Source organism: Leiobunum rupestre, chromosome 5, assembly GCF_980474605.1.
Source record: "Leiobunum rupestre chromosome 5, qqLeiRupe1.1.hap1, whole genome shotgun sequence".
NCBI classification, from domain to species: domain Eukaryota; kingdom Metazoa; phylum Arthropoda; class Arachnida; order Opiliones; family Sclerosomatidae; genus Leiobunum; species Leiobunum rupestre.
The window spans coordinates 25,032,963-25,060,775 of record NC_143388.1 but is presented as its reverse complement, the minus strand read 5'-3'; the positions used below and the strand labels follow the sequence as shown (position 1 = coordinate 25,060,775).

The window sequence follows — 27,813 nt, the reverse complement described above, 5'->3', positions numbered from 1 at the left end:
GCCACCTACTCTAGATTAGCAACAATGAAATAACCAAAAACAATAGTAATAATATTATTTAATTATTATAATAGGTCAAACAGGTGCCAATTTTTGAGCGACATTTTGAATTTTTTTTATAAAATATAATTTTTTATGACTAAAGGTATATTAAATGCATGAAGTAGGCCTTCGTATTTAGAGTAGAGCTATTTCTTTCAGCATTTTTCTTGGCAGTGAGAACAAAAGGGGGAGGGTGTACGCTTTTAAAACTGTATAAAAGACCAGGAACACAATAGAGGGCTATCACTTTTATCGGTGGAATCAAAGTAAGTTCATCTTTTCATTCTGGCAGTGATTCCCCGACAGCGTTTTGAAGTTGCAGTGTTTAGGTAATTATCGGTTCCATTGGTCGCGTCGCGTTGAGTTGTTAGTTAAATTTATTGATTAATTTATTGTTGTCGCTTAGCAGTCATGCACGCTAACATGAGGAGTATCATAGTATTCCTGTGCTTCGGTCTCTTGATTCAAGAATTCCAAGTGTCTTCCTTGCTGCTGACCAAAGGACTTGTTGGAGGTATTATTGCCAAGAAAAGTCTGGTTGGAGGTGGTCTGGCTGTCGCCAAAGGTGCCGGAGCTCTGGCAGTCAGGACTGGACTGTTAGCTAAAAAGGCTGTCGTGGTTCCCGTACTTCTCGGAGGCAAAGTCATAGCTGGGAAAGTAGCTGTGGGAAAAGTAGCGGTTGGAAAAGGAAAAATAGCATTGGCTGGAGGAAAAGCTAAAGCCGCAGTCGTTGGAAAGATCGCAGCGGGGAAAGCCAAAGTTGCTGTCGCAGGAGGAAAAGCATTGGTCGGTGGGAAGGTTGCCATCGCCAAAGCTGGAGCTGCTCTCGTTGGGAAAGTCGCTGTTGGTAAAACCGGATTGGTTGTTGCTGGAGGAAAAGCTGTCGTTGGAGGCACAGTTGCTGTAGCCAAAGCTGGAGCCGGAGTCGTTGGAAAGGTCGCTCTTGGTAAAGCTGGACTAGCTGTTGCTGGTGGAAAAGCTGTCGTTGGAGGCACAGTTGCTGTAGCCAAAGCTGGAGCCGGAGTCGTTGGAACGGTGGCTCTTGGGAAAGCAGGACTGGCTGTAGCTGGAGGAAAAGCGTTGGTCGGTGGTAAGGCTGCACTTGGGGCTGCTGGTCTTGGTCTGGCTAAGAAAGTCGGTGGTATCGCTGCCGTAGGAGGAAAGGCTCTTGTTACCGGAACAGTAGCAGTTAGTGCAACAGGAACTAAACTAGCTGTCGCTGGAGGCAAAGCTGTCCTTGGTACGAAAGCAGCAGTTGGAGCTGCTGGTCTGGGTATCACGAAGAAGATCGGAGGAGTCGTAGTCATCGGAGGAAAAGCCTTGGTTGGTGGTAAAGTTGCCGTAGCAAAAGTCGTAGCCGGGGTTGTTGGTAAAGTTGGACTAGCTGTTGCTGGAGGAAAGACCCTGGTTGCCGGAAAAGTAGCTGTCGTTGGAACTAAAGTAGCCGCTGGGGTTGGAACCGCTAAGAAAGCCGCCGTCGGTCTCGGAGGAGCTGCTGTGGTCGGAGGGAAAGTCATCGTCGGAACTAAGGTTGCTGGACTAGGGCTGGGCAAAAAAGTGGCTGCCATTGGAACTGGTAAGATCGTCGGTGGAAAATTACTTGTCGGTGGTCTCGGTGGTGCCAAGATCGTCGGAGTCAAGTTGGGAGGTGGTAAAATGGTCTCTGGATTTGGAGCCGCGAAATTAGCAACTGGGAAAGCAGTCTTAGCAAGCGGAGCCAAGGCCGGGAGCGCCAAATTGGGATCAGCGAAGGCAGCTGTAGCTGGTCAAGTCGCAGTTGGAAAATCCGTCACAGGAGTAATTGGGACTAAGACTTCTGGAGTCGCTGCCGCCTTAAAAACTGGAGCAGTCTTATTCGGTAAAACCACGAAAGCAGTCCAGAATGCAGTGGTCGGAGTCACCAAAGCTTTGACAAGCGTTCCTCGACTTGAAGGAGACTTATCTCTGAACGGCGGTGTCCACAACGCAGTGGATCAGTATGAGCCTGCAAGTGGTATGTATTAAAACCTAGAAATATTTGACCAGTTAATTAATGTTCTTCATTTCAGCCCCTGTTGAGGTCGCGGTAGTACAGCAATTTCCCGCAGTTCCATTGGAGATGGTGAGAACTGGTAAATCGGTTCCGCAAGTAATTGTGCCACATCCGTCCTCTTTTGGGATTCCAACCGGGTTCCTTGGTCCACAATAACTCCTTACTATATTTATTTTTAGAAATTCCGTATCGATTCTTGTAAATACTGTTTTAAATGTATGGTAATTTCGCGTTTGTATATTGTACCATGTTATGAAATATATGCTTGTAGATGTTTCTAATAAATTATTAGAATGTAGATAACTGAAATTCTTTTGTTCGAAGCTGATATTTTAATAATCGTTTCCTTAAATTTAAGTGGTTAAGATAATAATGGGAAAGTTGGCGGGCAAAATTTTTGCAATTGCAAAGCGAACTACTGCACCCTGTAGTATATAGAAATTGCATCCTAATTTGAATGCAATTGGGGGCAAAACGTGGTTTCCCAACAGCTGCTTAATTTCCAAAGATTTGGGCTTAGAGGATAACTTGAGGAGCGCTTAATTAAATATGCATAGACGAAACGCCACTTAAGCTATAAAGGATTATTTTGATCACCTATTTTGGGTAAAATTGTACAAGGATTTTGGGTTAAATTGAGCAATTTGGGTTAAATTTGGGTAACCGAGAAAATTCCATGCTGTTTTAAATGGAGAGATCAAAACATTTTCGGTTGCCATGGGAAAACAAAAGCCCATAGCAACTTTTCCCTTTGGAAATTTTCATACTAACATAAGGTCTACTTAACCCCCGAGTTTCAACAAAATCGGTGATAACCACCTCGGTTAGTCTCCTTGTTAGTTCTAAGCGTTAAACTTTAACATGTAAACGACAACGAGCAGCACGTCAATAGTCACTAATTTCATATTAAATTTGACAATTTTAGAACACGTTTTCGAGGTAGCTTGTAAACCCGGTTTACGGGTGGAAATCCACAGGGCTTCCATGCCGGTTATGTAATTTTTATTTAAATACAGCATTTGGTTAACAGATGGCGCTAGCCAAAAACCACGAAATGTTTTATAAACTAGGCGGTAACCTCGTGAGTAAAGATATAATGAATGCGATTACTGGTATTAGCTGATCGAGTCAGTAGGTTATCGAGTATAAGGGCTGTGAGAGTACTCGATCATCATCGAGTACTCAACCGTTTCTAGAAGTCGGGTAAGTGAACTCCAAATCAAATAAGAATTTTTTAAATACTCTTCGATTATCGAATATCGATAAATAGCCTATTCGGGTACTCGATAACTCATTTAAACCGTCGAGTGATTATTTTTCCCCGTCGTGTTCGGGTATTCGGATACTCATCGGGTATTTACGGAGGTCGAATCAGATCGCCTATCCACATGCTCTAGGAAAAGAATATGGGTGGACTGGACGGTGCTAGCTAGGAGCAACAAACACAAGGAGAACGCAGCTAGCCTTTAAATACGCTAACGCAGTGTTGTGTACCAATTTCATTGGACGAGCCTTTCCGCTGAACGTTTTACGGGCGGGTGGGGGGAGACCATTTCCGAGTTTTTCTCTTCCGACGGCAGCAGGCTCTAAAGCATCTAGCCAATGAAAAATGTATATACACAAGAAAATCCACGACTTTTGACGGGTTGCGTTCTCCTTGTGTGGGGTGCTGTGTTTGTTGCTCCTAGGTGCTAGTGACCTTCCCCATTAAATGACCTTGAGATAATGAAACCACACTCACAAAGAACTGTTTCTAGCGCAGCTGCGTGATTTTTTTGGCTACGACTATAGAGTGTTGTCGTCTGAAACCCTGCGACGTCACCATTGTAATTTGCCTATGGATAAAAAACGGTAACTGTCATGGCGGCCACTATTAACACTACAGTTTTCAAAATCGTATCAGACGACAACACTCTATTATGTTATGTTTTAGTTTTGATTGTGGCGGTTTCAGCGGTTACGGGATAGATTTACAATTTTAACAATACACTTCGTTTGATTTATGTATAATAACTAACTAGATAAAACCACTACTCACCCTATCGGGTTTCCAAAGTATTTTCGTCGAATAGTTTAGTCGGGTAATATTATCGTCGAGTTGGGTTTTTGAGTACTCGAAAAATGAGAAAATTTCCTTATTCGAATAATCGAGTTTTTAGTGTAATCGATTAGTTAAAAAATACCAGAGAACTTGACTAATAATTGAGGTTTATTCGAGTAATTGCTGATCAAAGTGATAAATAATATAATATTACCGTACAAAGTTAATATTTAATGATAGTTTTCAGTTCAAGTTAGAATTTTCATCAAATATTTATTACAAATTTATCGGGTCTTTTTTTTCAATTTGTTCCTTAGCGATTTAGGATTAAGATTTTAGAAAAACATAACCGCAATGATTATTTATTAAGTTTATTGCAAAAATTATTATACACCCAATCATAATTATTTTTAAGTATAATAAATACTGTTTCTTTGATTCCTAACGTTGGAAAAGAATATGCTTCATATGATTTCAGCAAGTACAACTTCGTGATCATACCATTCACTCTGGGTACGATTTCGTTTATACCACCGTGATCAGAATCGAATTAGCCGACAGTCAAAAAATATTATCCTCTAGCATCGTCGTGTACCCTACTTTACCCCACAAACGCATAGAAAACGATCAAAAGGTACTTAATTACTGGAAATTGCGGTAATTGTTTGATTAAAATCTTAAGTTCAGACCACTTATGAACAATATGAAAAAATAATAAGAATAAAGACCGTTGCTTTTCTTAACAATAGGCTCAACCTAAAGTTGTCAAGATGACGTATTGACCAATAGATCATGGAATTTAATTTTTTAATTACTAAAAACTAATGACGCCAAACCACCGAAACATTTTTAATTCGCCGCCGAATCAAATAACACAAGCCTAAGCCTAGTTTACTACGAATATTTGTTTTGGTTTTCGTCTTAAAAATCGATATTTCAAAAGCAGCGATTTTATGACTTGTACCATATGTAACATAATAACTCATAATTTTATAGGGTTGTTAATTTTCCGGAAAAATAAAATGCGGAAAAATTTCCAGAAAATTTTCCGAATTGCGGAAAATTTTCCGCAAATCGGAAAAATAAAAAATTGAAACATAAATTACTTTTCAAGGGTTTTTAATGTTTTAAACTTTTTATCGATTTAAAATGACTAATATCAGTAAAAATACTACAAAACATTAATAGTGTTACATTTCAACCAGTTTAAACTAGTCTATAGGTTTAGTTTTACTTTTAGATTAGAAAAAATGAGGTGAAAATGCCGCTTTATTTAAATTTGCAAACAATATATTAGACAAATCATGGAATGAAAACGTTTTTAATATTTTCCGAGCGGGAAATTTTCCGCGGAAAATTTTCCGACTTACAACACTATAATTTTATGCCATAAAAGAGTTCTTTGTGTGGGGTGCTGTGTTTGTTGCTCCTAGGTTTCACTAAGTTTTTCTTTCAAACTCCAATTTATTTTACAAAAAACTATTTGTATTATTATTGGTTTTATGGTTTTATTTTTCTTAAAACAATGCCTCCTTAATAAAAGGTGTTGAAAAGTAAGCTAATGAAATAATAAAAAAATGGCAATGATATTTAATTTGATAGTGTATTGGATAATCATTTATTTACAATTTTAACAGCATGTTTCAGCAATGGTTCAATTATCCCCCAACGGCTGCCACACAGGCTTGAACTCGAACGGTCATGTTATAAAAACGCACGTTCGATCATTTCTAGGGTTACTTCGTGGCAAACATTTATAATTCCTGGACGAAGTTCCTGTTGACTTATTTTGAAATTTCTAAAAAAAGACAAAATTACCTCTTTTTCCGTAATTCATTTTTGAAAGGCGAAAATTATCTTCCGCTGGTGTTGGAAATAAAAATAAACGGTCCGAGTTTCGCGTCTTTTTGTTTGCTCGAAGACCTATCGGTACGAGTTATTAGTAAGTTTTTTTTTATTTTCTTCAAATTTGTTTAGGGTTTAGCTATTTTATCCCTTTTAATTATGGACTAATCTACTCTTTCGCGTATTTTATCATCCTTCGCGCAGTCCATAGGTGGTTTCTTCTAACTTAATTAGCTGTCTGCAGCATCTGGAAGGAATAATTTTTTATTTACCGTACCCTAGATTCAAAAACATGGCCTCGCGCTTAGTCTACAGCGTTTACCCACTTCCTGCATGAGTTCCGAAACATTCAGCTCTTTAGTTACCATGGTAACCAACTATAGGTAGCGCTGTACGGGGCAAATAATGGAGGCAATTTTTCGGAGGTCACGTGCCGGAAGTTAGTAATCTTTTCGTCACGAAACCGTCAATCGGGCAGCTCTCTAATTTGAACTCTAGGGTACGGAGTTTTACATAATATTTATTAATTTTTATTTACAAATTCTCATAGTAATGTGTTATTTTAAGCAGTTCAGGAAAAAACGAAACATCAAAAATGAACATTTATATATTTGGACAGAGCCAACTACTCTAGATTTACACCAATGAAATAACTAAAAACCATATTAATTATATTATTTATTTATAACAGGTGCCAATTTTTGAGGGACGTTTCGACCTTTATTATAATATATGAGTTTTTTATGACTAAAAGTATATAAAATAACATTAAATAGGCCTTCGTTTTTAGAGCAGAAATTTTTTTTTACGCATTGTTCTTGACAGTGAAGCCAAAGGGGGGAGGATTGACTGAGGCCATTGGGCAAACGATTTTTAAATGATATAAAAAGACCAGGAACACGTCTAAGGGGTATCAGTTCTGCAGCTGGATTCAGAGGAATTTCACCTTTCCGTTCTGACAGTGATTCTCCGACAATCTTTCGAAGTTGCAGTGTATTGGTAATTATAGGTTGCGTAGGTAGAGTTGAAATATTAGTTAATTAGTTCATGAATTAATTTTTGACAATTTGTAGTCATGGACGCTAACATGAGGAGTATCATAGTATTCCTGTGCTTCGGTCTCTTGATTCAAGAATTCCAAGTGTCTTCTTTGCTGCTGACCAAAGGACTTGTTGGAAGTGCTATAGCTAAGAAAGCTCTGACTGGAGGTGGTCTAGCTGCCGCCAAAGGTGCCGGAGCTTTGGCCATCGGGACTGGACTGTTAGCCAAGAAGGCTGTCGTGGTTCCCGTACTCCTCGGAGGGAAAGTCATAGCTGGGAAAGTAGCTTTGGGAAAAGCTAAGGTTGGAGTCGTGGGAAAAGTAGCAGTTGGAAAAGCCGGACTGGCTGTTGCTGGAGGTAAGGCTGCCATTGGAGGTACAGTTGCTGTAGCCAAAGCTGGAGCCGGAGTCATTGGAAAGGTTGCTCTTGGTAAAGCTGGACTAGCTGTTGCTGGAGGCAAGGCTGCCGTTCTAGGTAAAATTGCTGTAGCCAAAGCTGGAGCTGCCGTCGTTGGAAAGGTAGCTCTTGGTAAAGCTGGACTGGCTGTTGCTGGAGGCAAGGCTGTCGTTGGAGGTACAATTGCCGTAGCCAAAGCTGGAGCTGCAGTCGTTGGAAAGGTGGCTCTTGGTAAAGCTGGACTGGCTGTTACTGGAGGTAAAGCTGTAGTTGGGGCTACTGGTCTTGTCCTAGCAAAGACGGTCGGTGGTGTTGCTGTCGTAGGAGGAAAGGCTCTTGTAACCGGAACAGTAGCTGTTGGTGCAGCGGGAACTAAACTAGCTGTCGCTGGAGGCAAAGCTGTCCTTGGTACGAAAGCAGCAGTTGGGGCTGCTGGTTTGGGTATCGCGAAGAAGATCGGAGGAGTCGTTGTCATCGGAGGAAAAGCCTTGGTTGGTGGTAAAGTTGCCGTAGCAAAAGCCGGAGTCATTGGTAAAATAGCTGTTGGTAAAGCCGGTATAGCTGTTGCTGGAGCGAAAGCGTCGGCTGGTGGAGTTGCTGTCGTCGGAGGCAAAGCTGTCTTTGCAACTAAAGTAGCCGCTGGTGTCGGAATAGCCAAGAAAGCCGCCGTCGGTCTCGGAGGAGGTGCTCTGGTTGGAGGGAAAGTTATCGTCGGAGCCAAGGTTGCTGGGTTAGGGCTGGCCAAGAAAGCGACTGTTATCGGGGCTGGTAAAATTATCGGTGGAAAAGTACTTGTCAGTGGTCTCGGTGGTGCCAAGCTAATCGGAGTCAAGGTGGGAGGTGCCAAAATAGTCTCTGGAATCGGAGCCGCTAAATTAGCAACTGGGAAAGCTGTCTTAGCAGCCGGAGCCAAGGCTGGGAGTGCCAAATTGGGAGCTGCGAAGGCAGCTGTAGCTGGTCAAGTCGCAGTTGGAAAGTCCGCCACAGGAGTAATTGGTACTAAGACTGCTGGTGTTGCTGCCGCCTTAAAAACTGGAGCAGTCTTAGCCGGGAAAACAACGAAAGCAGCCCAGAATGCAGTGGTTGGAGTTGCCAAAGCTTTGACTAGCGTTCCTCGAGTGGAAGGAGACTTATCACTGACCAACGGTCTCCACAACACAATGGAACAGTATGGCCCTGTTGTGGGTATGTATTAAAAACTTGAAATATTTCACCAGTTAATTAATGTGCTTCATTTCAGCCCCTGTCCAGATCCCGGTAGTACAGCAATTTCCTGCAGTTCCATTGGAGCTGTTGGAAACTGGTAAATCGGTTCCGCAAGTAATTGTGCCGCCTCCATCATCTTTTGGGATGCCAAACGGGTTCCTCGGACCACAATAACTTTTCACTATATTTAATTTTAAAATTCCATCTCGGTTCTTGTAAATACTGTTTTTAAATGTATGGTAACTTCGCGTTTGTATTTTGTACCATGTTATGAAGTATATTCTTGCAAATATTTTCTAATAAATTATTAGAACGTGCATTACTTAAATTATTTCGTTAGAAGCTGATATTTTACTAGGTCAAGTGATCTATTTCATAAATTAACTTATTTCTGGAGAGCATCTTAAAGTCACAGGCCGTAATAGTTCTTTCTATGATTTATAGCCTTATAAATTATTCGTATACCGTCTAATTTGATTTTTAAGTTTCTATACTAAATTATAGCTCAGATGTAATTAATACCACTGCATTCTAAATCCGACCACAATTGCTGGGGTTTATTTCAGTTTATTACCATCGTAAAATTTGTAATTTTATTATTTAAGTTGTAATTAATGAATTTACCTAAGTTTTGACTGGTTCAAAGTAATATCGGATTTTATGTCTGTTGAAAAAAGAGGTCACTTAGTTTTTTCTCAAAAATTTGCCGTTGGGAAACAAATAACTGAATTGATAGTTAAATATTATTTACAGTTCAGTTTTTGAAAGTAAGGAGTGAGAGTTCTAAGGTAATTATTTAGAGATCGAAGACGCTTTCCACTCGTATTTCTCTGTGGGCGATTTTGCAGTAAAAACCGATTAATTCAATCCCTAAAATCTGAAATTTAATCACGCGCGAATTGCTCGTGAAATAACGAAGATACGACAACTACAGTGACACTTTATAAATTTAAATTGACCCCACTGATTCTGAAAATCACATTTATTTTCTCCTAAAATCAATATTTTAGAAAGTTCAATATTTGGGAAATGCGCGTATTTTGGCGCGTGCTTAAAATTGTGTCACGCAAACAGCTGAAATTGATGGACAACGATACCCTTATTGATATTCTCGAATTCCGTTTCTTTGCGATTAACGGTTTTTGAATTAATCGGTTTTTACTGCAAAATCGCCCACAGCCAAAGACTTTTGAAAAAGAGTGTACACCTTTGATGCTAAATTAACTTTTCGCTTGCTCTGGTGGAGATATTTACTCTACCCTTTCTACTCATTCTCAAAAGCGAGAGTAATTTTGAGAAAGTCGTCCGCTTGTCCAGAATGTCTCTACAGGCAGTCATTTTGGGATCACATTTTTACTCGAACTATTCGCCAACACAGGAGTAAAATAAGGACGTCATAGGATTACTGTTTTTACCCTACACCGAAATCTTAGAACGAGCGAACAGTATCTAACTAGAGATAAAATATTGTCTTCATGCAGTAGCTGAAGTAAAGTGTTTCGTCTATGCAGATTTTAAACTTGAAATTATTATTTGCTTTAATTTAAACGTGTACAGTAGTTTCAAAGAACGCTGAAATACGAAACTGATCAATTTTCACCCGTGTCCAGATTTGAACCGAGGAGCTGATCACTCCGCGTAATCGGTGTACAGAGCCGTACCGTTGACTGTACTAATGGGATTACGCGTAATCTTTGAAGTCCCTGCCTTTGGCAGTGCTAATCTAAGCGTAAGAGTGGTTAGCCCCTCGATTTGAACCCGCAACCTTCCAAACAACAAAAGTGTCCACTACGTGTAGGCCACCTCGCAATATTCAAATGTGTAAAAAATTGGTACTCGTCTGCCCAATAGTTCTTTTTATAAAATAACCTTCTTGTTGAAATCGGCTGCCCCATGGCAAAACCCTATAACCACCAAATTTTTGAAAAATTAGATTTTTACGCATAAGTTTTACTAAGGCATGTACAAAAGTACTGTAAAAGTTTCAGGTAAAAGTCATAAATATTTAACTATTTATGACTTAAAAAATAATTTTATATTTAATAATTTTCGCATTAAAAACCACGTTAAAATCTTATAACTTAGGTTTTGAAAAAGTCAAATATCTCAAAATTACGATCGTGTTGGTTAAAAGGTTTTGCCATGGGACAGCCGAAATGTTGCCTCCCCGCTTCAGCTGTGGATCCGTTTTCTCTCCCACTAAAGAGTTTATGAACTCATTCTTAGGCATTGGCTGAACTATTCCAGGGCAACATTTCACCAAGCTGGGCAAGCGTAAAGACATTTTATAAAATCAACTATTAACTTTCGAACTCACAAGGAGAGTACCTGAGGTGTTAATTGCTGTGTTTGTTCAAAGTCAGCCGTAATGTAGATCTATACGAGATAGGAAATGGCACTACCCATTCGATTTTCCATGGCAACCGAACATGTTTTTGGCCCCTTAAAACAAAAAATATCCATTTAAATAAGCATGGGATTTTCTCGGTTTTACTAAATTGTTTTTAGAATTTGAAAATCACGAAATGGATAATTTGGACCACATTTAGGTAAATTTCATAAAGCCTGGGTAAATTGGAACATTTTTGGCGTAAAATTGTAACACTTTTTGGGTAAAATGAGGAAGAAATCTTATTTTTGTTTTAAGTGGTCAAATACATTTTCGGTTGCCATGGCAAATCGAATGGGTAGTGCAACGTCTAATGTTGGGAAATTTCATATCTCATATAGGTTTACATTACGGCCGACTTTGAACAAAATCGGCAATAAACATCTCAGATACTCTCCTTGTCAGATGTTATTCGATTTGATTCAGATTTCAAACTTCCACTCGAAGAGGGTTATTATAGGCTTCTGGTTACGCTTAATGTAACTTGACTTTGTAACTGAAACGTTCCATTTCCATTTGAGTCCGTCGCCAATTTCATTTTACCCTAAGCGTTTGTGTCATATTAAGAGTTAAAAAAATTCGCTTTTTAATGTCGCAATATACTGTTTATCGAACAAAAATTATAAAAAAAATTTACGAAACAAAATCATGAAAAATATCTAAACCTCTAATCTCTTTCAGTTCATATTTCTACTGAATCAGTTTTATTGAACGTGAAGTATTTCCTTTCTGTGCACCATACAGCTGCTTCACCACTTCAAGTTTTCTAAAGCGGCCTTAGCTGTCAATTTTCTACACAGAGAATACATCTACGGAACACTAGGAGGGAATATAACCTTTAGTATTTCGATTTCCACCCCAACAGGGCTGCCCTACGTTTCAGAAACGCATTATCGACCATTTTTAACTTTTTGAGTTTGAATGCTTGTCATACTAATCTTAAGGCATTGATTCTAAATTTGAAATCTGTATTTTTCTATCTGGTCTAGTTTCCGAGATGCGAAAACTCAAAAACGCATTAAAATCGAAAAGTTTCGAAAATACTCTTCAGAAACGCGTTAACGACTGTCGAAAATTTCCAGAAAGGAGATCATGTCGTTATTAACCAATAAGAGTCTTAATTTCGTAAAATATCGTCTGCTCTAATTTCTTCAGCCGCATTCCCAGGGTAACAGTCACAATGGCCGTTATTCAGTATTATTATACCACATAATGCGTGTCTGCCAAGAGTTTTAGCCAAATATATAAACGTACAAAACGCATTAAGTTAAATTATTCTGAGATTTACATAATTTTGGCGATGGTCGTTGTCATATTTAGATTGCGGACTAAAGAAACCCCCAACAACTAGTTTTCAGTTACCTAAATACTGTAGTATTGTTATTTTTCAAAAGAATTACAAAAATCAATTTATCCCGAAATGCAATTTTTGGAGATAATGCGTTTCTGAACCGTAGGGCAGAGGGTTCCACTATTGTCCTCTCATTTTACTTGTTTTGGCCAGAGAAACCATCATCACGTCGCGTTGCCTGGATTGGGGCTCTGAGTTGGCCATCAATGGTCATTGTGGTAAGTACAGTGGCTACAATAAAGCGCTTTAAATTTGGGCAACACATACAAAAAACTATTAAGCTTGTTTTCCACTAGCGCGCGTCATAATGTTATTTTCTTTACGCGCGTAAAAACGTTTGAACGTTTCAAAGCTGGAAAACGCGTCGTTGCGCCAGTGCCAGTGGAAAACAAGCTTTACGCGTACTCAACATTGATAAAGATTAAGCTTCTTTTCCACTAGCACGCGTCATAATGTTATTTTCTTTACGCGCGTAAAAACGTTTGAACGTTTCAAAGCTGGAAAACGCGTCGTTGCGCGCACCAGTGGAAACCAAGCTTTAAGCCAAGTTCCCACTTGACGAATTTTCGAGACTTTCGCGATGAATTTAATTTTCGTCGTAGCTTTGAGCTTCACTAAATTTCACTCGCACGCGTCAATTCGTTTCGCGAAAACTGCATTTTTCGCTAAGTGGGAACTAGCCTTTACGCGTAATCTCGATGGTACAGTCAAAGGTACTGACGTGTACACCGATTACGCTGAGTGACTAAACCCTCGGAAAAAAACTGTACTCTAAACGAGTTTTTATTTGAGATCTCCAATTAAGTACCTTTCGAAACGAATTTAGTGATTACAATAGTTAAATTAGTTTTCCGATTAAAAGCGTTGTTGTTAAAACGCCCTTCAATAAGCTTTGTTTGACCCGAAGTTAAAATAAGCTGTCTAAGAAGATTCCCGGTGGTAGGTACCTGTCAGTTACCAAAGACCGCCAAGTTGGCTTATGTGGGAAACATTTCTAAATGTATAAACACGGTTTATAGCCCCTTTAGGAAAATCGTGGTTTCTTCCTACGGCAAATGTAAAATAATAAAGAAAATAAATCCATCCTATTTGTTCCATATTTGGCCAATCAACTCTTATCTCTGAAGATGTTGAACTTCCTCAACCATCCTGCGCACATGATGTACTTGTTACATTATTCGGTGATCGTGTATTTCTTTAAGGGCATGCAAGGGGAACCAGATTTGTCCTTCAGGACATTGGTGAAGATCTTCGAGTCTAACAACGCAATGTCTCAAGTTCTGATATTAATTTTGTTCGTAGACCTGATGTCTCAGTAACCTAATACCGAAGTACGTTGGCGCTGTGGTCGTTGCCATTCCTTTTCGATTACCAAAAGATGGGATCCATCGCTATCAACCTAATCTTCTGGGAACGGGTTCCCAAGAAGGGCTTGGAAACGTCCCTGACCCCGTCCATCGGGGATGTTAAATTGGGCTTCAACACGAACGAATTCAATCATAAAGTCAAGCTGGAGAACTGATAAGTTTATTATTTACTTCATTTTTGTTGTTTTAAATAAAACATTTGATTATAAAATATTAATTTCCTACGGCCGATTAAATCAAATATTGTTTTCCCAGTTACTGCTAAAAAAACTTTAAAAATAAACAAAATGGTAAATAAAATACCACTACACTTGTTTTTTTATTTCAAAATTGGTTCGTTATCGTTGGTTTCAACATTAAAGGGAATATAACCTCAGGTATTTGATGCGGAACACCAACGTTTGCAGCTCTCACCGCTCTTGCCTTTGGGCTTAAAGGGATTATAAAAAGCAAAGCAATTTTTATGGAAGACCCCTTCAATTTTTAAGATTTCCCTGTACAGTGGCGCCAAGGTGATCACAACTACCTAGGTTATAAAAAATATATTTATTAGTCTAAAAATCGAATTTTTAATTATTTTATTGATTTTTAATTAATGTTACATTTGATAATGCTATAAACAACGTGCCTCTAAAATCTAATCATTTCCCCCTATCAGAAAAGTCCAAACGATTTTTTTATGACAAATAGTATTTAAAATAACATTAATTAGGCTTGAATTTTTAGTAAAGGGCTATTTCGCTACGCATTTTACTTGGCAGTAAAGCAGAAGCCGAAGTAAAAAGTTGGCAAACGTATTTTAATCGCTATAAAAAGGCGAGTGATACTTCACCAGGTATCAGTTTCTCAGCTTCGTTGACTACAGCAGTTCGTTACCCGAGTGGCTTTCTGTGAACTATCGATATCCTGTTGAAGACAAAGTTGCGGTTATTTGGTAATTATAGTTTCCTACGCTCAGGTTGAATAACTGGCTATCATTTAATTAATTAAAATTTAATCTGAAAGTGATATTTGTTTGCAGTCATGGACACTAATATGAAGATTATCATAGTATTCCTATGCTTCGGTCTCTTGATTCAAGAATTCCAAGTGTCTTCTTTACTGCTGACCAAAGGAATTGTTGGAGGTGCCATCGCCAAGAAAGGTCTAATTGGAAGTGGTCTCGCTGTCGCCAAAGGTGCCGGAGCTCTGGCCATCGGGACAGGCCTCTTGGCTACCAAAGCGGTCGCGTTTCCCGTACTTCTCGGAGGCAAGGTCATTGCAGGGAAAGTAGCTTTGGGAAAAGCAACAGCTGGAGTCGTGGGCAAAATAGCGGTCGGGAAAGGTAAAATAGCCCTTGCTGGAGGAAAAGCCGTCATTGGTGGAAAACTCGCCCTCGGGAAAGCTAAAGCCGCAGTCGTTGGAAAGGTCGCAGCGGGGAAAGCCAAAGTTGTCGTCGCCGGAGGGAAAGCATTGGTCGGTGGGAAGGTTGCCATAATCAAAGCAGGAGCTGGACTCGTCGGAAAAGTCGCTGTTGGTAAAGCCGGATTGGCCATTACCGGAGGAAAAGCTGTCGTAGTAGGTAAAGTTACAACAGCCAAAGCTGTAGCCGGAGTCGTCGGAAAGGTGGCTGTTAGTAAAGCTGGATTGGCCGTTGCTGGCGGAAAAGCTGTCGTTGGAGGTACAGTTGCTGTTGCCAAAGCTGGAGCCGGAGTTGTTGGAAAGGTCGCTCTTGCTGGAGGAAAAGCGTTGGTCAGTGGTAAAGCGGCAATTGGGGCTGCTGGTCTTGTTCTGGCTAAGCTGGTCGGTGGTATCGCTGTCGTTGGAGGAAAGGCCATGGTCGCCGGAACCGTAGCAGTTGGTGCAGCAGGAACTAAACTGGCAGTCGCTGGAGGCAAAGCGGTCCTTGGTACAAAAGCTGCAGTTGGAGCTGCTGGTCTGGGTCTCGCAAAGAAGGTCGGCGGAGTCGCTGTCGTTGGAGGAACAGCGTTGGTTGCTGGTAAAGCTGCCGTTGCAAAAGCCGGAGCCGGATTAGCTGTTGCTGGAGGAAAAGCGTTGGTCAGCGGAGTTGCTGTAGTCGCCGGAAAGGCCCTGAGCGCCGCTAAAGTAGCTGTAACTGGAGGCAAAGCAATCGTTGGAACCAAAGTTGTCGTCGGAATCGCCAAGAAAGCCGCCGTCGGTTTCGGAGGAGCAGCTTTTGTTGGAGGGAAAGTCATCGTCGGAACTAAGGTTGCTGGACTAGGATTGGCCAAGAAAGCCACTGTCATCGGGACTGGGAAAATCGTCGGTGGAAAAGTACTTATCGGTGGTCTCGGTGGTGCCAAGCTAGTCGGAGTCAAGTCGGGAGGTGGTAAAATAGTCTCTGGAGTCGGAGCCGCCAAATTAGCAGCTGGAAAAGCTGTCGTAGCAACCGGAGCCAAGGCCGGGAGTGCCAAATTGGGATTAACGAAGGCAGCTGTAGCTGGTCAAGTCGCAGTTGGAAAATCCGCCACAGGAGTAATTGGTACTAAGACTGCTGGTGTTGCTGCCGCCTTTAAAACTGGTGCAGTCTTAGCCGGGAAAACAACGAAAGCAGTCCAGAATGCGGTGGTCGGAGTCGCCAAAGCTTTGACAAGCGTTCCTCAAGTCGAAGGAGACGTATCTCTGAACAGCGGTGTCCACAACACAATGGAACCGTATGGCCCGGCAATGGGTATGTATATTAACTTTGGAATATTTGACCAGTTAATTTATGTTCCTCATTTCAGCCCCTTTAGAGATACCGATTGGCCACGAAATTCCCGTTGTTCCATTACAACTGTTCGAATCTGGTAAATCGGTTCCGCAAGTAATTGTACCGCCACCATCCGCTTTCGAAATGCCAACCGAGTTCCTCGGGCACCAATAACTATTTTTTGTATTTATTTAAAAATCCTTTAGGTTCTTGTAAATACTTTAAACTTAAGGTAACTTCGCGTAGTTTTTTAATACCATGTTATGAGCTATATTCTTGTAAATATTTCTAATAAATTATTAGAACTTACTTCCCCGCATTATTATTTCGTAAGCTTATAAGTTGTAGTTACTGACATTATGTAGAGTTGTTTAAGGCTAACTACATTGAACCGTTTTACAGGTTTATTGTAGAGAAACCTCATGGTTTTTAAGAAAAGTGTTATAATTCAATTTGTAGATTTACTATAGCCTGTTATTTAATATCCGTAGCACTTCCCCAACAAATAATTCCATAAGATAAATAATGCATACAAATGCATGAAAGTATAAGAGACACAACTTTCAAAGAAATTGTACATAAACTTCATAAGTCATCTACTCAACGATTTATTTTCAAAAGCTGAGTTCAGACTATGTGAAAATATTACGTTTGCGTCGATCGTGTCGGTTCTTTCGATTTCTTACACCGTTCAGACTTCTCAACAGAGACTTTAAATTTTCGCGCGTGTCGTTTACATTTTTTCATTTCGTTCCGCTCAAAAAATTCATAGCAGGCATATAGCCTTATGCCTCATCAGCGCTGACTCTAGGTAGTGGCGACCTTTAGAACCATCGAAATACTATAACCAATCAGAGGTGGATAATAATTATTTCAATTTTTCCGCCGTTATTACTGAGCTCTGATTTGATGAACAATCACTTTTTATGTTAATCTCCGCTCCGTGCAAGGTTGGTTCCTTTCTGAACAGTGAAATGAACGAACCGACGCGACCAACATAACCGAAACGACACGACCGATACTAACGTAATATTTTCACATAGTCTGAACGCTGCTTAAGACACCAGATTCTAAACAATGAACGCAGCCCTAAACGTTTTAAATTTTCGGTCCAATATATAGTACCCCAAACTTGGCACCCAATTATCCTACTAATTGGAAAACTGCCAAATGCCTATTGAAGGAATAGAAAAATTATAGAACCCTATTAATCCATGAAAACTAAGAATGTAAGATTAAAATCCAGACTATGATATTTGGAAACGTTCTACTTAACTTCTCGCCCTAAATTATCCAGCACGCATAATCATAGCTAACTCCCCCTACCTATTTTAGTTATCTTTCTCACAATGTTAGTGAAGAACGTCAAAAACACCTCTCGCTCGTTGATTATTTTTCGTCAAGTTAAAAGGACTGCATTGCAAAAGATGATAAAATTAGCGAATAAGTAGATTAGTCCATTATGAAAAGGGATAATAAAGCTAAACCCTAAACAAATTTTAAGAAATTTAAAAACTTAAAAATAGCTCGTAGTGATAGGTCTGACCAGTCCCAAATAGGGACGAGCTATTAGTAAGTTTTTAAATTTCTTCAAATTTGTTTAGGGTTTCGCTTTATTATCCCTTTTCATAATGGACTAATCTACTTATTCGATTATTTTAGGTCGCCGGTTGCTAACATTTTTCAAGTTAGCAGCTTTATTAAAGCATAGATAAATAAAAGACTCTATAGGAACTAGTGTTGTAAGTTGGAAAATTTCCCGCCCGGAAGATTTTCCGGAAAATGACCGAAGCCTCTTTTCCGGAAAATTTTCCGTATTTTTCCGAATAAATAAAAAAAGTTTTCATTCCATGATTAGCCTAATATATTATTTGCAAATTTAAATAAAGCGATACTTTCGCCTCATTTTTTCGAATCTGAAAGTAAAACTAAACCTCTAGACTAGTTTAAACTGATTAACAATATAACACTATTAATGTTTTGTAGTATGTTTACTGATATAAGACATTTTATATCGATAAAAAGTTTAACATTTTTCTGATTTGCGGAAGATTTTCCGGAAATTTTTCCGCATTTTATTTTTCCGGTAAATTAAACAATCTCCCGTACCTTTCCGCGTTCTAAATTTTGTCCTACGGCATTGAAAAATGGTATTAGGAGAAACAGATTCTGGCAAAATGACGGCGTTTACTCTCTAGAAGATGGCTCTGGTTACACAAACACCAGCGATGGGCAACTGCTTTAGACAGCGGATGAAATTCGGAATCTGGAAAAATCGAGAGCGACACCAAGTCCGTTTATAACAAGTCAAATAATACCGCACCCTCATAACACACTTTCTATGAACAGTTCTAAATGAAGAATACTAAATAGCTGAAAACTATTCGTGAGTTCTGAACCGTTCAACCAGTCCCCATGCGCACTATTCGGCAAAAAAAATTCTAGAACTACCCAAATGCAAACTATTCGCAGACAAGAACCTCTTGTTGAACCGTTCGGAACCGTTCTAAATGGTACCTGCTCAAGAGCAAGTACTGGCCGGAACTCAAGGTTGAAATCTCTAAAATTCGTCTGCACATCAGGCTGCGTACGTCAAATCATACGAATCACAACTATTCGTACAAAAGTTCTGAACTATCCAGAACTTTTGCGTGACGTCACAGCTTAGTCCTAAGCCGTTCTCTTAACGGTTCAGAACTCACGAATAGTTTTCAGCTAATATTAACAGAATCTAACCAATAAACAAAAACAAAATACTGGTATAAAATAGTGCTCGCGACTATCTAAATAAATTTGAGGCCACACTATAAAAAAGAAATAACTGACGACCGGTCAATAATCAGCGAGGCTAATACCCAAGGCACCACCTCAGGTCTAAATCATCAAGCGACTTTTAAAGGTATTAATTCAGGTGCCCGGGTTACAATGCGTAGGAGGGTGGTGGCAAGCCCTTTATGCCACGCGAGCCAACAGCTCCCTACACTAACTATTACCGTTAACCAGAACAAGTTTTTATAGAAGGGGAAACCGAAGAGCTCGGGGGAGAGCACTTGCAAACTCAACGCGGAAGGAGTTGTTCCGAGTTTTCACACAGTGCCACAAGTTGGGATCGAACCCGGCTCCACTTGCCGCGAGGCGAAAGTGCTAAACACTCCGCCACCCCACTATACTAAAGTTAGATTTATAATTCAAGGACGGTCAATTCTGACCGATGGCCTGTATTTGGCCAAGATGCAACCTCAAAATTTGCTTTGACAATTCATCCGGGGGTCATAAAACTAAAAGGGGCTCATTTCTCAGTCACAGAGAGAAGAAAAAAGAGTTGTATAATTCGTCTGATTTCGTCCAGGACTCCCTCCTCTCTGCTTTCTGAAATTACCCTCTCTATTTCCAACACTTTGTATTTCTTTAGTTCCCAACGCCACCCATTTTTCATACAACTGCGGTTTTCAAGGAGTTTTCGACTGCCGGACTGCCGCTTTTTACAAGTCTGGGTCGGAGTTGAAACAATTAGCAGACGGCAAATCATAAAGCAATAGACCTTTTCATAAAATGTTCGTTACGGTAAGAGGGGGAAGGAAAACTGTTTTTGCAAGGATGATTTAGATCAACTTTATATATATTACTCCTTGTTTTTACCCTCGCTCGACTCTTGAGCTCGGTATGTCGTCTGCTAGCTTTAGTCCCATTCGACCGAAGGCGGTTTTTTAGGTGTCCCATTCGACCGAATTCCGCCGAAACGTGCGGTTTTTATGTGTCCCATTCGACCGAACGCTGCTATATAAATTGGCTTTTGCTATGTTTTCAATTTAGTTACTGAAGTCGTTTGAATGGAGCGGATAGCTAATAAAGGAGGGTATTTATACAACAATAATAATTATTTATTCCGTCTTAATAAAAAGAAAGATACAAATTGCTATTTTTCTTGCATTTATTTGAAAATAAAATGGAATGAGCATGAATTATATTTTTATCTTCACCTAGTCAAGAAAAGTAACTGAACCAAAACTGAAATAGTAAACTTAACCTACTCTAACCTAACCTAAACTAAACATGGATCTTCGATAGTACATACCTTATAAATAAAATACCAAATCACCCCGCCAATTGGGCTACATTTTAAAATTCTTTCGGTCGAATGGGATTTCGATCGAATGGGAATAAACGGTCTGCTACCGAGTGTGAGTTACAAAATACGGCGGATTAAAATTAATCCAAGTGATACTGATATTGTTAAATATTTTATATCAAATTTTTGAGGTATAAAAGTATTTCGTTTACTTAACTGGTCATTAGAGAAGAGGATTTAAATATTTAAAATAACGAAAAATTTAGTACGGTTTTGATAATGTTTAACAGTTTATAGCCTTGTGAACTAAGGCTTAACATTTCATTGACAGTCACAGTAGTGTATCAGGTAAAGATTGTTGTTTATTATAAAATAATAACTAATAAATATCTCAGTATTAACAATACTTTCACAGAGTTGATATGAGTATTGCAATAATAATTAAATTAATTAGTATCGAAAATAAATTAAAATCAGTTTGAACTCCGATGCCACTAAGCCTTACCCGAGCTTCGTGTAAATGTTTTGGGGAAATCTTACCGAAAAATGCAAAAAGTACAGCCAATTTATGGTTTAGTCTGAGCGAAATTGGTGGTGTGTGACGTAGAAAAACAGTGAAAGCACGTAGAAATATTTTATGGAAAGGCCTATTGGTGGATCTTAAATTTCATTGGCGAGCGAAAATACGCCGCCATGTTAGGGTATAAAAGCAGGTAAATATGCCTGCTGTACCTCACATTGCAAAGGTACTGTCACGCGCAAAAACGTCATTTTAAAATTTGATCAATTTTGATTTTTTTTGTCATTTTTTTATCTATTTTTGGCATTTTCAAAATTTTGAAATTTGTGCAAAATTTTCATATGAGGGGCCATAGGAATCGGTCAGAATCCCATGATATTTTCAATGGGAAAATTTAAATTTTTTGTTGTCAAAAACATTTTTCGTTGCCATGGCAAAACGGTTGCCTATTGAATAAATTCCCTTTAGGATTTTTCAAGTTACATGAAGGTCCACCAATCACCGAGTTTGAACAAAATCGGTGGGTTACGAAAATGTAAGGTAGCCCCGCTTTCGAACTGAAAGAGATTAGAAGTTTAGAAATTTTTAATGATACTAGAGAGGTTAAGCCAGTACCAGAAAACGTGTAGAAGGAACTTGTAGAAGGTGCAGGCTGTACATACAAATGTGGGTCTACAATCCTACAAGTTCTCCCTACACGTTTCCGGGTGGTGGCTTAACCTGTCTAGTGTTTCGTAACATCTTACAAAAATTTTGTTCGATAAACAGTATTGCGAGGTTGTCAGTCATTCTTAACTGACTAAAACTTGGCTCACAGAATGGCATGCTAACTGGCAAGATCAAGAACGTCCTGAGTGAAAATTCAACATTTAAAAGCGAAAATTTTTAACTATTAATATGACAGGCTTGTTAAATTTTCCAGATTTTGAAATTCAGTTAACGCAAATGTTTCGTGTAAAGTAAAATTCGATTCGGACTAAAATGGAAATGAGATTTTTCAATTACAATGTCAACATTAGCCGTAACCAGAAGTCTATAATAACACTCTATGAGAGGAAGTTTGGAATATGAATCAAATCGAATAACCACTGAGTTAACCCGATAAGGCTATTCAATTGTGGCAGACGATAAATGATTTTTTGCAAAGCTGAATATTGCGCGGTGACGTATTCGTAACGTACGCTTTTGTTGTTTGGTTAACGGTAATTGTTAGTGTAGGGAGCTGTTGGCTCGCGTGGCATGCAGGTCTTGCCACCACCCTCCTACGCATTGTAACCCGGCCACCTGAATTAAAGGCTTCAAAAGTCGCTTGATGACTTAGGCCTAAGGTGGTGCCTTGGGTATTAGCCTAGCTGATTATTATTATTATTATTATTATTATAAGTTGCGGGTTCAAATCTGGACTCGGATGTAAATTGATCAGTCACGTTTTCAACGTTCTTTGAAACTGAATATTTTGGCTATAAATCAAATCAGCTGGCAATGTTACTGCATGGAGGAAGAAACTTTTAGTAGTACTTTCTTCCTCCATGGTTACTGTTGCTCAACAATTTCGTCGAAACTAATGTTTAAGTTTAAATTTTAGCGAATAATAACTTCAAATTTAAAGTCTACATAGACGAAACACTTTACTTCAGCTACTGAAGACGCTATTTTATCTCTAGGATTTCGGATTAGGTGAAGAAGAGTAATCCTATGTCGTCATTTATTTTACTCCTGTGAGGGCAAAATAGTGCGAGTCGGGGCAAAAATGTTGTCCCAAAATGGCTGCCTGTGTAGATAACTTCTTATGCCCTAAGTTGGGATAGCTTTTTTAACCAAGATTTACCCAATACGTGGGATTACGTGAGCTTATTTAAATTAAACCACTTTTTTAACTTAACAAAACTGTTTAATTTTCAATACTTCACAAACTTCTGATTAGTGATTACCTTACTACAAGGGGCTTTTCAACTTAGAGAGGACCGCAGTCCAGTGCTTCCACTTGGACAATCTCATTTCTTCCTCTAGTGGTTCTTATAAATCCTCTTACACAAAGAATTATCAATTTATTTCTCCCAATTAAATAATTTTATTTTAACTAAAACAATATGATTTATAATTTTAAGCATTATATAATGAATAATAATAATATTTTTAAATGGTAGAATGGCGCGATCGGAGAGTATGTGCTAGTGCGCCTCCGACTGGGATTCCAAATACCCAGTTAATTTCAATTGTGTGGTCCAATTTAAGTTGAGGTACGGTATTTGAAGTACTTGACCAAAACATTTCTTGTGAAATTTAGGAAAATTCCTAAAATTCTTTTAATTACTTAATTTTAATTTGAGTTTTTAATAACTAAAATGGGATATAATTCCTTAAAGTGGTAGCACTGCCACAGTCCTTCTCTCTCTCTCTTTCTAGAACTTGCTTATTATTTTGGCGCACAATAGATCCATAACAAAAGAAGAGCCGCAGACGAGGCTTAAGTGATACCTCTGGACGGAACATCCAGTTTGTGACGTTTTGAACCACGTGACCGCCATTGAAATATACAAGTAAGGAAACGGATGTTCCGTCTAAATGCTGAGTTGCCAGGTAAAAAGGTTAATTAACTTTCATCATGGGTCCAAGATGATTCATATAGTATTTGCTCGGGGTTTAGAGCCACCAATATCCTCTCTTGGGGCTTCTTGCCAATGAACACTGTACGCAAGGAAATCCACGACTTTTGACGGGTTGCGTTCTCCTTGTGTGGGGTGTTGCATTTGTTGCTCCTAGATGGCAAAGTGTGCTTGATATCAAATTAAGTACCTTTAGACACTCGCACTCGTTACTTTCAAATAGGTTCTTATGAAATATTAATAAAACCAATTTAATTATTGCCTTTTGGAAACATTGAATGGGCTTTCTTTTTAATGGAGTTGAATGTCCGGAGCTACTTTGACGACAAATCTAATAAATTCCTTAACTGCAACTCAAAACCACGAATTTTAGGACACTGATAAATCGGAGTCATTAAATAAGTTCAACTATAATTTCGTATAGGAATTTAAAAATAATTTAACAACTATTAGGGCCTGATAAACGCGTTTGACCTGGCCATCCCGAACACTACTTTAGCCTAGCCTAGCTGATGCTCTCCAGAAAGTAATTTCAATTTGTGTATGAAAAAGATTGCTTTACCTTTAGCAAAAGGTAGGCTTCTGACGAAATAATTTGAATAATGCACGTTCTAATAATTTATTAGAAAATATTTACAAGAATATAGTTCATAACATGGTACAAAAACTAACGCGAAGTTACCATACGTTTAAAACAGTATTTACAAGAACCGAGATGGAATTTTAAAAATAAATATAGTGAAGAGTTATTGTGGAGCGAGGAACCCGGTTCACATGCCAAAACCGGATGGAGACGGCACAATTACTTGCGGAACTGATTTACCAGTTTCCAACAGCTCAAACGGAACTGCGGGAAATTGCTGGACTACCGGGAACTCGACAGGGGCTGAAATGAAGAACATTTATTAACTGGTCAAATATTTCAAGGTTTTAATACATACCCACAGCAGGGCCATACTGTTCCATTGTGTTGTGGACACCGCCGTTCAGAGATACGTCTCCATCAAGTCGAGGAACGCTCGTCAAAGCTTTGGCGACTCCGACCACTGCATTCTGGACTGCTTTCGTGGTTTTTCCGAATAAGAATGCTCCAGTTTTAAAGGTTGCAGCGACTCCAGCTGCCTTAGTCCCAATTACTCCTGTGGCGGATTTCCCAACTGCGACTTGACCAGCGACAGCTGCCTTCAACGATCCCAATTTGGCGCTCCCGGACTTAGCCCCGGCTTTGGCAGGTGATAACTTGGCGGCTCCGATTCCAGAGACTATTTTAGAACCTCCCAACTTGACTCCGACTAGCTTGGCACCACCGAGACCACCGGCAAGTACTTTTCCACCGACGATTTTACCAGCCCCGATGACGGTCGCTTTCTTGGCCAACCCTAATCCAGCAACCTTGGCTCCGACGATCACTTTCCCTCCGACCAGGGCAGCTCCTCCGAGGCCGACGGCGGCTTTCTTGGCCATTCCGACTCCAGCGGCTACTTTAGTTCCAACGACAGCTACTTTACCGGCGACCAGGGCCTTTCCTCCAGCAACAGCGAGTCCGGCTTTACCAACAACTCCGGCTTTTGCTACGGCAACTTTACCACCTACCAAGGCTTTTCCGCTGACGACAGCGACTCCACCAACTTTCTTCGCGAGACCCAGACCAGCAGCGCCAACTGCTGCTTTCGTTCCAAGGACAGCTTTGCCTCCAGCGACCGCTAGTTTAGTTCCTGCTGCACCAACTGCTACTGTTCCAGCAACAAGGGTTTTTCCTCCTACGGCAGCGATACCACCGACCTTCTTAGCCAGACCAAGACCAACAGCCCCAACTACAGCTTTACCACCGACCAATGCTTTCACTCCCGCAACAGCCAGTCCAGCTTTACCAAGAGCAACCTTTCCAACGACTCCGGCTCCAGCTTTGGCTACAGCAACTGTACCTCCAACGACAGCTTTTCCACCAGCAACAGCTAGTCCAGCTTTACCAAGAGCGACCTTTCCAACGACTCCGGCTCCAACTTTGGCTACAGCAACTGTACCTCCAACGACAGCTTTTCCACCAGCAACAGCTAGTCCAGCTTTACCAAGAGCGACCTTTCCAACGACTCCGGCTCCAGCTTTGGCTACAGCAACTGTACCTCCAACGACAGCTTTTCCACCAGCAACAGCTAGTCCAGCTTTACCAAGAGCGACCTTTCCAACGACTCCGGCTCCAGCTTTGGCTACAGCAACTGTGCCTCCAACGACAGCTTTTCCTCCAGCAACCGCCAGTCCAGCTTTACCAACAGCGACTTTCCCAACGAGAGCAGCTCCGGCTTTGGCGATGGCCACCTTCCCACCGACCAATGCTTTTCCTCCTGCGACAGCAACTTTGGCTTTCCCCGCTGCGATCTTTCCAACGACTGCGGCTTTAGCTTTTCCTCCAGCCAATGCTATTTTGCCTTTTCCGACCGCTACTTTTCCCACAGCTACTTTCCCAGCTATGACTTTGCCTCCGAGAAGTACGGGAACCACGACAGCCTTTTTAGCTAACAGTCCAGTCCCGACTGCCAGAGCTCCGGCACCTTTGGCGACAGCCAGACCACCTCCAACCAGACCTTTCTTAGCTATAGCACTTCCAACAAGTCCTTTGGTCAGCAGTAAAGAAGACACTTGGAATTCTTGAATCAAGAGACTGAAGCACAGGAATACTATGATACTCCTCATGTTAGCGTCCATGACTGCCAAGCGACAAAAATTAATATTCAAGTTGAGCAGTAAGTACCTTATATAATAATTCAACAAAGGCAACGGAACCGATAATTACCAATACACTGCAACTTCGAAAGATTGTCGGGGAATCACTGTCAGAACGGAAAGGTGAATTGACTCTGAATCCAGCTGCAGAACTGATACCCCTTACACGTGTTCCTGGTCTTTTATATCATTTAAAAAACGTTTGCCCAATGGCCTCGGTAAATCCTCCCCCCTTTGGCTTCACTGCCAAGAACAATGTGTAAAGAAATAATTCTTTTAAAAACATTTAGTCATAAAAAATAAGTTCCTCAAAAATGTGCAGCTGTTTGACCTATTATAATAAATAAATAAATAATATAATTAATATGGTTTTTGGTTATTTAATTTTGCTAATCTAGAGTAGTTGTAGAACATGCTGTGATGATATGCCTCTCGAAATAAATAAATGTTCAATTTTGATGTTTCTTTTTTTCCAAACTGCTAAAAATAACATATTACCAAGAATGTATTTATTTATATTTAGGAAGAATGATTATGTTGCGGCAATCGCCGGGCACGTTGAACGCCTTTCCTCCGTCTCGCGCGGGGGTAAAGACAAAACGTCACCGGCGTTTGAGTACCATCGCGTTAGGTGACGTAAATTTTAAGCAGCCAATGAAATACCGGGACTATTCGTTTTATTTTAAGTGGAGGAGCGTACTGGGGTACCAACGGGTGGATTGAGAGAAAGGCTAAAAACTGTCTCGACATAGACATTCTCCCTGGGTATGAATAAATACATTCTTGATATTACTATAAATGAAATAAATAAAGATTATGTAGAACTCCGTACACCCCTTCAGCCATTTCAACGTTGGTGCCGCTATTCTCTGTGATGTTTATTTGTTGTGTTGGTGTCTAAGGTTCTAGCCGACACCATATCGTGGGACTCTAAAAAAAAAGAACTCCGTACCCTAGATTCGAATTCAGAGAGCTTACAGATTGACGGTTTTGTAACGAAGCGATTACCGACATCCGGCACGTGACCTCCGAAAAATCGAGCTTCATCAATTGCGCTGTACGGCGCTATCTATAGTTCGTTACCATGGTAACTACGGAGCTGAATTTTTCGGAGTTTCCGGCAGGAAGTGGGTAAACGCTATTGACAAAGCGCGAGGCAGTGATTTCGAATCTATGGTACGAGGTTTATACTATGTTTGGCCCAAGTTCTACTACTAGTTGAACTACGGGAGAATTACTTTGTTGACTGTTGACACGCTTTTAAGCGTTTCTGCAGGGAGCACTTATGGATTAAATTACCTTACAGGGATAGTTCTCTGGGGTACAATATTTGCTCCAGACGTACTCTGGTGGCCAGAATTGTCAACGACCGGAAGTCTCGATTTTACCGATACACGGGGGAAAAATTGCAAAGGGGTGCAATCGCGATTTGATGAAATTATTATTTTTGTAGGCCAAGGCCTATCTATTGAAAACTTCTTTACACGTTGAAAGCC

General features: G+C 40.0%; 2 protein-coding genes across 5 annotated transcripts; one reads left to right on the top strand and one right to left on the bottom strand.

Annotated features, from left to right (window-relative positions):
- Positions 1 to 437: 437 nt before the first annotated feature.
- LOC149943938 (uncharacterized) lies at positions 438 to 16,617 on the top strand. Of its 4 annotated transcripts, none has more exons than XM_090175371.1 (4): positions 438 to 556; positions 587 to 1,377; positions 7,420 to 8,581; positions 16,436 to 16,617. In XM_090175371.1, the coding sequence occupies exons 1-4, from the start codon at positions 454 to 456 to the stop codon at positions 16,573 to 16,575; spliced, it is 2,196 nt and encodes a 731-aa protein (XP_090031497.1). In that variant the 5' UTR covers positions 438 to 453; the 3' UTR covers positions 16,576 to 16,617. The 4 variants fall into 4 exon arrangements, with proteins under 4 accessions (XP_090031497.1, XP_090031498.1, XP_090031496.1 ...); XM_090175372.1 differs by having other exon boundaries at positions 438 to 1,183; positions 1,337 to 1,377; XM_090175370.1 differs by having other exon boundaries at positions 438 to 1,377.
- Positions 16,618 to 24,201: 7,584 nt separating this feature from the next.
- On the bottom strand, positions 24,202 to 26,463 carry LOC149943937 (uncharacterized). Its single transcript, XM_090176249.1, has 3 exons — positions 26,388 to 26,463; positions 24,538 to 26,301; positions 24,202 to 24,482 (listed from the first exon to the last, which is right to left on the bottom strand). Exons 2-3 carry the CDS (start codon positions 26,297 to 26,299, stop codon positions 24,367 to 24,369), a joined length of 1,878 nt encoding a protein of 625 aa, XP_090032375.1. The 5' UTR covers positions 26,300 to 26,301; positions 26,388 to 26,463; the 3' UTR covers positions 24,202 to 24,366.
- Positions 26,464 to 27,813: the final 1,350 nt, after the last annotated feature.

Bases quoted from the DNA above. Each gene is read 5' to 3' on its own strand.
- LOC149943937 (XM_090176249.1), bottom strand. From the start codon at position 26,299: ATGGACGCTAACATGAGGAGTATCATAGTATTCCTGTGCTTCAGTCTC. The intron at 24,483-24,537 runs GTATGTATTAAA...TCTTCATTTCAG, and splicing joins ACAGTATGGCCCTGCTGTGG to CCCCTGTCGAGTTCCCGGTA.
- LOC149943938 (XM_090175370.1), top strand. From the start codon at position 454: ATGCACGCTAACATGAGGAGTATCATAGTATTCCTGTGCTTCGGTCTC. The intron at 1,378-7,419 runs GTTGCCGTAGCA...GTCATTGGAAAG, and splicing joins AAGCCTTGGTTGGTGGTAAA to GTTGCTCTTGGTAAAGCTGG. The intron at 8,582-16,435 runs GTATGTATTAAA...TCCTCATTTCAG, and splicing joins ACAGTATGGCCCTGTTGTGG to CCCCTTTAGAGATACCGATT.